This window comes from Centroberyx gerrardi, chromosome 13 (genome assembly GCF_048128805.1).
Source record: "Centroberyx gerrardi isolate f3 chromosome 13, fCenGer3.hap1.cur.20231027, whole genome shotgun sequence".
NCBI lineage: Eukaryota > Metazoa > Chordata > Actinopteri > Beryciformes > Berycidae > Centroberyx > Centroberyx gerrardi.
Window position 1 is genome coordinate 15399052 of NC_136009.1, and position 9922 is coordinate 15408973.

General features: G+C 41.3%; 1 protein-coding gene and 1 non-coding gene across 2 annotated transcripts in view; both read right to left on the minus strand.

The window, feature by feature from the left end:
• Positions 1 to 3821, minus strand: part of gpc5c (glypican 5c) — a 98539-nt gene extending 94718 nt beyond the window's left edge. The window contains exon 1 of the mRNA XM_071926901.2: positions 3587 to 3821. Within this exon, the coding sequence (XP_071783002.1) occupies positions 3587 to 3764 (178 nt within the window). The 5' untranslated portion in view covers positions 3765 to 3821. The remainder of the gene's footprint in view (positions 1 to 3586) is intronic.
• A 2084-nt stretch (positions 3822 to 5905) lies between these two features.
• Positions 5906 to 5978, minus strand: trnam-cau (transfer RNA methionine (anticodon CAU)). Its single transcript has one exon. It is a non-coding gene; the product is annotated as a tRNA-Met (tRNA).
• Between the last annotated feature and the right edge of the window lie 3944 nt (positions 5979 to 9922).

Below are 9922 nucleotides of genomic sequence, written 5' to 3' on the forward strand. Positions count from 1 at the left end.
ATTGATGTATCTCCAAAGGGCTACATCAGCACCCACTTGTAATCTCAGTATGGACTGTTTGGCTGTGTACCACAGTACCGAAGTGGTCATAACTTTCAAAAATAATCACAGGATAAGCAACTTCATGTCACTGATTATCTAAGTTCCCCTGACGCTGAATCTGGCAGTGGGATAAACCCACTCTTTATTAATTGTGGCCAAAAGAGCAGACATTAAGTGTCTGGAAAGCAAGTATTCATCTGAAATAATTAAATGCAGGTTCATGTTGGTAAAATACTACACTCTCTTTTAAGGGCACCTCATTAACATCGCTTTCTAGCAAGCACTTGCAATGAAGCCATTTACTGTACATTTATTCCAAGAGTTTTCATTGTTAATTTACATTGTAGAAAGGGGGAGTTCACCTGCTTTGTCAAATAGACTACATTTCAATAACATGTTCAGCAATGCAAAAAAGACCTAAAATAAATAAAAATAAATAAAATAACTTATTACATAATCATACAGTAATCATAGCACCAGTATAGGTTGTCTGACCAACATGGGGTTACTTCTGATAATCATGAGGCACCATCACTAGTTACTTGTACTTTCACTAAATAATTGTTTAGATACCAGTTGAATTATTAGAATTATAAAACATAGCATTATTACATAAAGTATGTGTGTCGTAAAAGTGTAATTCTTTCCATTTAGAATCCCCATATCCAATTGGCCGGCTCTTAAGTTCCCCCCTGCCACACTCCTGGCACTTAGTGAGAAATCAGTTCACCACACATGAATGAAACACAGTACTGTATCCTAAACCAAACATCAGACTGTGAAAAGGGCTGAAGTTTTGCCACTTCAAATTTCAAGAGTTGCTTTGGTTGGCATTTGATCTGAGAACTGACGCAGAGTAGCATAATTGTGTACACACACACATACACACCAAATCTCCCACTCTAACCCCCCCATCCTTTGGTCAGCGCTTTGAAGACAGATTGTGCCTGACCCAAAACAACCTCTCCTGGATAACTCCAAATAAAAAACAAGAGAATATATTAGCCCAAATATACTGTTGAAGCTACAACAATGTTTGATTAGCTGTGAGGGGGAGGAGAGAGCAGATATGTGGTGGAGAGTAAATGCGCCAAAATGCAGCTTACCACATCTTTTAAACAAATGCAGCAATTTGTATCAAGATCATATAAGCACCATTTTCCTGCTACTACAATACTAGGGAAGAAAATGTCTCTCAGAAAGCGAAAGACAGTGAAATGAGTTGAAAAGGGCTCTTTGGATGTACTGTGAAGGTTAGAGGCGCACAGGTGGAAGTAGACTCTAACTCTATCATTAGAAATATCATCACATGTCCTTCACACCATACTTATGCTTCTTCTTGCTCACTGTGTCAGGTAAAATGCTCATCAACAGCTGCAAGTGAGGACTCGGATACTGTTATATGGCCTAGCTCCTGCCTATTTGCTGCAGACTGTAAAAGCTTGTCACGCAGCTCCCATTCGGACTGCTGACATCCTCACAAGACCGCGGACCTTCCGTTGTCTCGCAGAGCTTACCCTCAACTACCGCTTGCAATGGAATTGACATTGCTCAGTTGCTAGTGGCGACACCCCACCAAACAAACATATCAAGTGGTTTGGATGCACCTCTAGGTATGTTTCCCACTCAGCTATCTGTTGCTCTTCTCCCTGTTACGGCATGCAGACTCAGACATGGTGATACTTAAGCTGCTGCCAACCTGAATATGACAGTAACACAGCAATGGTTTTGGCCTGTGTCCACATACAGTAGCTACTTATACGGTCCGTATGCATCTGAATCTGTGCAACGAGTCTGAGTAGGAAAAAAAGCAGTCATGTCAAAGAATGAAAATTTGAACATTTTACACTGAGAGATTGTGCAAGAAAAAAAAACATTGGGAAATTCATAAATTGTGCTACAGTCCCTTAAGAATCTAAGAACTAAAACATAAGATACCTAGCTGTCTAGTAATGAGATAATACCCACTGAATACTCCAATTTGTTATGCTCAAAAGTAAATGAGATGAGTAGAAACAGCATTGCAAAAAGTGAATATGACAATTGACAAATATGATAATTAGCCCAAGTGAAAAGTGCTTCACTGTGCTTGCAGAATAACTTTCTAGCAAAAGTAGCATAGTTGAACTGAAGCCTAAACCAGCTCCAAAATGTGTTTCGCCTCCAAAACAGATTTGGAACCAATGTTTATCCCAACAAAATAGCTTTTCCTCAGAGCGCAGGAGTAAATCACAAAACCATACCCTACCACAAACACTACAGGGAAGCTGTTTTCAAACATCACTCTAACAATAAGACGAGAATAATTTGGGAGCCATGTCAGTAGAAGTGCTTACAGTCTGTATAGGCCTGCTGTAATTAGGCTGGCCCCTGAGCTCAACTACACTTGATGTAGGCTTAAGGGCTTGCCACAGTATCTAAACACACATGGCTACCACAGTTGACTATAAAGGTGGTGGTTGACTTGATTGTGGATCAATCAGTCTTTCTTACTGTGAACACAATACTGTAGCCTCTCTGAATCCACAGAGACTGAACCATACTGAGACCTCCCTCTCGCGCTGGCTTGTTGTAGCCCAGAAACCCTGTCTCAGCAGCCTTCTGAGAGCGCTGGGCGGCTTCTCTGCCAAAAGAAATTAGCAAAATAATTATTTCATCTCTCCAAACAGTCTGCTTGTATGGTAAGCAGCTGGTTGGCATGCGGAACCGCAAATCTCAGAAGAATCAAAAAGGTCTGTTGGTTTAAGCCAGCCAGATCAGATGAGGCCTAAATATCTGATATCTTAAACACATGATATTAAAGTAATGTACAAGTTTGCAAGAGGGAAACTATTAGGATCGGCAGATTCTACAATGGTGGACAGTCTGGTGGAAGTGATGACTGGAATAGACTGCAAGTTTTAAGTAAACATGAGAGACAAATTTCTATTGGATTCAAATTGTTTCAATTAGGCAACTTCTCATGTTGCTTGTATGCCTTTATTAAATTGCAAAATCATAACCAATAATATAACTACAACACAGAAAAATACTACACACACACACTTAGATACTGCATGCCCACAACTTCTTAGAAGTCTCTTCCACTAACATGAGGACAGATAATATGATTGACAGAAATTAATATCTGTTCATTCTCCATCTCTCAGCCATTTCAAATTCTTGCGGCTGTCACTTGAGTATTGCTTTACTCTGGCTTTTAGGAGGCGACTCATCTCGGTGCGTGTGTACTGAACCACGTGCGCTTTTGACAGGAGCGCAGCCTAGTGTTAGGAGAAATGACCATTCATTAATCGCCGTTTTTCTTAACTGCATTTGAAATAATCTAGAAATACAGCAGGTCATAAAGTTGCTATTTAAGACATAATGCATCCATTATCTTTTGTTTTTAATCAAATGCGACGATTGTAGTTCAAAGTCAATGGCTTCTGTCTGCCAATCTATTGTAATGTATTGTGTAAGGACCGCATCGCAAAATCTGTGCTATTTACAGCGCGCCTTCGCCAAAGTGCTCCCCCACCATGTGCCAAACCCACTCACTCACCTGTGCCAGGTGTCTCCGGTACGCGGTGCAGCGGCCCGATCTGCCGCAGCTGGAAAGCGGTCCTCACTTCATGACAGCTATACGCGTCCACGTCGACCACATTCACCACAAATATGACCGCTGACAAAATCCACAAGGATCCGCAAGAGTTTACGCGTGGGCATATTCCTCGGGACATTGCCGCATCTCACTCCAGGTATCCTTGTGGATAGCCTACTGTAGCCTGACTGGAAACTGTGTGATAGGTTTGAAAATAGACGACCCTGAAGTGCAATGAAGCGATGATAAGTTTAAACATCTGACAAACGTTTCCGTCGGATTTTCACATTATTGGATGGGATGAGTGTGAGCGCCTCACTGCAGAGGTTTGGGGTCTTCTCGTGAAGAGAGAGAGAGAGTGGTGTGGGCTCAAGCCTGTCTGTCCCACACTCAACACTTTGCAGTGGTCGGCTGCCTGCACGCCTGTTTCCAAAGCCTTGCGCACACTCTCCCCTCCCTTTCTGTTTACTTCAGCTAAGTGCCCCAACTAAAAATCACTGTAATATTCCTATGGGGACTTACAGTGTGAGTTTACAGTGACCTTATCGTGCTTTACAGTATCCTCTATGATATTATTATTCTAACATTTTCTGTGGTATCATTATTTTTTTTTTAACCTATATTCTTAAAAAGGATTTTGTCTGTAATTTTAACACAGCTGTGTCTTCTTTGGGACAATGTACCTTTATGTTAACCTACTTTTCAACACAAGATAGCCTATGTTAATAACAGCATGCTGTGTTACAATGTATAGTGTCATTAACATACTGTATGTTGTGTTGAAACGTTACACAAATGTGAGTTTTCCAAAAGAAGACACACAGATGTGTTAAAAAGGAAGCATCCTTTTTTAGAGTTGTTTTACAGAGTTTTGCCGTGATATTTTTATAGTAGGCTATCCCTGTAAAAATTATTTTAGATAATTATAGGATTACTACAGCTCTTTGTCGTAAGAGTGGTGGTGCACGTAATAGCCTACACACTGATATTAAACAGAGAATGATCTCACAAACAATGACTGCCTTCATCATTTCACAAAATCCACTTCCGTCTGATCTACAAATGAGTGCTGTCTGCTTGGTAAATTGCCGGCAAATCGTAATTTGTTGATTAGATTTATCAAACAAAATTTTTTTTTTTCTGAATTCTGAATAGCAAATGCTTTGTATCAGAGCCAGAAGACCCATTTCAATTAGAATAACTCATGTTGATACCCTTTGTCACAACTGAATGGAAATTATTTCAAAGAATCAAGAGGCGTCTCCACAATGTTATGGTGCCTTCTTGTTAGTAATGAGTTTATGGGTTGGATATTTTGATCTTTTAAAGATAGACGATACACATAGACATTTGTTTGGTCAAATATTCATTAGTTTTCAATGTCTAATATTATAGAGGCGTGCATAGGTTTGAAGTGAGAAGGACAATCTTGTCTATCTGTTGGACATCCACAATTGGGCGGCTATTGGTTGTTTGGTGCACACTGCTGCCATCTTCTGGCGAAAATGATTAGTACTACTAATAAAAACAATTTCCCACACTGATGATTTGCAATGTTCCTTATAGGTAGGCCTACAGTTTCAAGTTTTACAGACTGTCTCGTAAACATTACAGAGATAGTAATTTAAAGGTGCTTTTGGATCTTGCTTAGTAGTTAATTATCCTTTCTAAATGTGTATTACAATTGCATAAATCAAAGTTTGTGGGAGTGAAAAAGGGATTAGCAAAACAGAGCAGAAAAAAACATTTTGATAATTCCCCTCCATTAATTTTCCAATGTTTCCACTTCAAAATATGTCTTTCAGCTCTTGCATGTCGATTTTGAAATGTCATAGTTTTAATTTTGTTCTACATTCAATAACGTTTGTGGGGCCCTAGCCTTTTTGGCTCATGGCCTTATAATGAAGTGATGCCTACTCGCGACCCCCTGTTCACAGGCAGCAGAGTGGTTCACAAAAACATCCCCCTATCAGGTTGTTTCATTTCATTATCAGAGGAGGCCTATAGGCTATTTCACAAGTAGGCCTAGACTAGAAAGGAAAACAATATAGAGAAAAATCAGAAAAAGTAACATGATAATAAATGTGTATAGGTTATAGTAGAAATATGTTTTTTTCCTTGGTGATTTCAGGGATTTGCACACATGCATCCAGAGAGGAGGGACTTGGCTAATCAACCCTAGTTTCAGCCCTTCATGGAACATGATTGCCAACACCGGCACTAGACAGACTTTAGATTTTCAATACATTTGCAAGTATTGATGTAAAAAACAAGACACTTTGCCCCGTGTGAGGATCGAACTCACGACCTTCAGATTATGAGACTGACGCGCTACCTACTGCGCTAACGAGGCAGATGGGCTCATTTCACTAGAATTTACACACCAAACCTGAAGCAAAGGCGTTCAAAATGTTACATTATCTGTGATTTACACTCTGAACAAGAGCTACTAACTTACGGTACTTGCGTACTTACTTGCTTACTCTACCTACATGAATCTTCGACAGTAATGGGCAACAATCCCCTCCCTCACCTCTAAATCAAACTGCTGGCTACCAAGTAAAGTTAAAGGCCAAAATACAGAAAGAAGAAAATTGGAATGAGCTATAGAAAACTGAAACAAATACAATATTTTGAATAGGGGGAGCTCCAAGAGAAGTGTAGTAAGGCCCTTTGTAGTAGATCAAATAGTGAGTGTTTTGCACTCGTTTTCTTATGTGTAGTAAGGTGTCCCCTTGCCAAATACATTGATTAGGTAGTGTTCCTCTTATTCATTTAAGTAGCAATACTGCCCTCTTCTGGCTGGACGTGGTACTGGATCAGTGGTCAGTGGCCAACTCGTCTCCTTTGCCAGTTTGGACATTCCCCATATCATATACTTTCCACGGAAAAAAGCACTGTGGGATAAGTGGCCGTTTATTTAATGATGGCGTAGCCTATTTGATTAGGTAAGCCTAGACTAAGTTAGCCTATTAACACCGGCATACATGTCCTTAGTCTGCATAACATACACTTTGACATGGAAGTATGATTGAATTACCAAATATAGGTAATTAGGCCCACTAATTACAAGGAACTTGCTTTTCCACCGCTAGCAAGGAATGTCAGCACCATTCTGCAGCCTCGGCTAAATGTCAAATATTATAAACTATCGATTTTGGCAACAAAATGGTAATGCAACAACTAGTAGTTAACTCTACTTACATTATTCTCATGAATGCACAGACAGTAGAACAAAAGATGTTTAAGAAAAAACTGTCTGACTGTCGACTGCTCCCGTGGGCTCACTGCCAACCGCCCGGCACGTGGAGGCAAATTGGAGTTTTGCTAATTGAAACAGAAACTGTTATGATTGGTTCAATCACGCGACCAATTAAAAAAGAGAGGAGGCGGGCCAATTTGAAACGTGGGACCGTGATGGCAGAGCTGGCATTTGTCAGAGAAGGAGGTAAGTTAGCTAACGCAATTGTTTTTTATTTGCTGGTATTTCATTCACAATTTATTAACTTTCCTGTTAAATAGAAAGAGACAAGTGCACTCTGGAAGTTTAGAAGTGACATAATTAAAATGAAATCATGAAATAGAATTGCAATTTCAATTCCAATATATGACACCATAATATATGACAAAATTAAAATTAAAATTAAATAATCCAAATTTAATTTTCATTTGTCCGAAAAAGCATTATTGAATCACCTTTTTTGTTCACAATGCAGGTGTGCAGGAAGTCATGAAAACACGCAAGGCGAGGAAAAGAGAATCTAAAAATGATCTGTTACCTGACCAATTGAGTAACTCAGTCTATCTATGGAGGTGTAATATTGGTGAGTTGATCACTGCTAAATACCAACAGCTCTGAATTGTTTTGCTTATTCATGCACCTCAGTGGAGACACTGCTGACTTAGAGGCTGGGGTCTGTAAGTTGCTTGTGGGTAACAACAATCTAAAGGTGACACTAATGACTTGGGGCCTGTCTCACAAACCAGTTAAGTGAGCTAAATTTGGGGTCAACCCTGGCTTTTCTGTCTCATGAAGGTGGCTCACTTTTAACCAGGGCAGATCACCATGGTAACCTATGCTGCACAGCTAACCTGCTCTGGAGCAGGTTAAATATAAACCTATAAAATAAACCTATAAAAGGCCCGTCTCCGATCCAAGCGCCAATCAGCTCTCTGGACAAATGGAGTGACCATTCCTACAGGATCCAATGTGGACAATTGAAAAAGCTTAAGCCTAAACGTTTGCCTTGGCTTAATGACACCACCAGAGCCCTAAGGAGGGAGTGCAGAAAAGCAGAGCGGAAGTGGAAGTGTGATAAGCTTCAAATTTCCTTTGAAATTTTGAGGGACAATCTTCTCAAATACCAGGAAGCAATTACGGCTGCGAGAGCAAAATACTTTTCTGACCTCATCTCCAACAACTCTCATAATCCCAAGGTCCTATTCAGTACCATTAACTCTGTCATCTGTCCTGCCCCCAGTACCAGCTTAGATGTGTCCCCAACTAAGTGCGAAGAATTTTTAAAAATTTTCATTAGCAAAGTTGAGGACATCAAAATGAACATTTCCCCTTCCACCCGTGACCTAGCCGTCTCACTGGTCTGTTCATCTGTCTTCGACTGTTTCCAACCCATCATGCTATCCTCCCTTATAGAGATTGTTTCTTCTATGAAATCTACAACCTGCCCCCTTGATATTGTCCCCACTGCTCTCCTGAAGGATGTCTTTGACATAGCCGGTCCCAGTATCCTCTCTATAATCAATAGCTCTCTGGCCACTGGTACCGTTCCAACCTGCTTCAAGCATGCAGTGGTCCAGCCGCTCCTGAAAAAACCCAACTTAGACCCCACCTTGCCTAGTAACTTCAGACCAATCTCTAAACTTCCATTCCTGTCAAAGGTTCTTGAAAAGGTCATTCTCTGTCAATTGCTGCCCTACTTACACCAAAACAACATCTTGGAAAGATTTCAGTCAGGTTTTAGGGCTTACCATAGCACAGAGTCTGCCTTGTTGAAAGTGTCCAATGACCTGCTCCTCTCTATCAACTCCGGTGACTGTGCTGTCCTGATTCTTCTTGACCTCAGCGCAGCGTTCAATACAGTGGATCATGACATTTTAATTGACCGTCTCCAGTACGGGGTTGGTGTTGGTGGCACTGCCTTGACCTGGTTCACATCCTACCTCAGCAAAAGAAGTTTCTCCTTCAACATAGGCAATTTTTCCTCTCCCCCAGCTAGTCTCTCCTGCGGGGTCCCACAGGGTTCCATCCTAGGTCCCATTCTGTTCTCTATTTACATACTTCCCCTTGGTCAAATCATTCAAAAGTACAACATTCCCTTCCATTGCTATGCAGATGATACACAGCTCTATCTCCCCCTGAAACCAAACGACCGGTGCAATCTAAACAGTCTCATGGACTGCCTTGAGGATATCAAGTGTTGGATGGCACAAAACTTCCTGCAGGTGAATGAAAGCAAGTCTGAAGTTGTCCTATTCAGCCCCCCTGACTCCATCAAATTGATCGCCAACAGCCTAGGCAACCTGTCCACTCTTGTCAAACCCTATGTCAAAAACCTTGGTGTGATATTTGACTCCGCCTTTAAGTTTGACAAGCAGGTCAATGCAGTAGTAAAAGCCAGTTTCTTCCAGCTTCGCACTATTGCCAAAATCAAGTCTTTTCTCTCATTCAAAGATCTTGAGAGGGTCATCCATGCCTTTGTATCCTCCCACTTAGACTTTTGCAATTCCCTGTATACTGGGATTAGTCAGTCATCCCTGTCCCGCCTGCAACTGGTCCAGAACACCGCTGCCAGGCTCCTGACGGGTACCCAGAAGAGAGACCATATTAGCCCTATTCTGGCCTCTCTCCACTGGCTTCCAGTGCAGTACAGAATTGATTTCAAGGTTCTCCTGTTTGTCTTTAAAGCCCTGAATGGGCAGGCTCCCTCTTATATCACAGGCCTCTTAACCCCTTATTCCACCTCCAGGTCCCTCAGGTCATCTGACTTGGGGCTCCTGGCTGTCCCGCATTCTAAACTTAAGCTCAGGGGTGATCACGCCTTTGCTGTTGCAGCCCCTAGACTGTGGAATAGCATCCCCCTCTCTATCAGATCTGCCCCTCCATTGATTCCTTCAAGTCCAGGCTCAAAACATACTTTTATTCTTTAGCGTTTGGATCCTCCTGATGTGGTTTGATATGTGCCTATGCCAATGAATCGATTTGTCGATTTGTACCCATGCGCTGTTATTCTGGCCCCTGTAGTTAGGCTGAGTTTGTTTATGGGTGTTTAAGTTGTA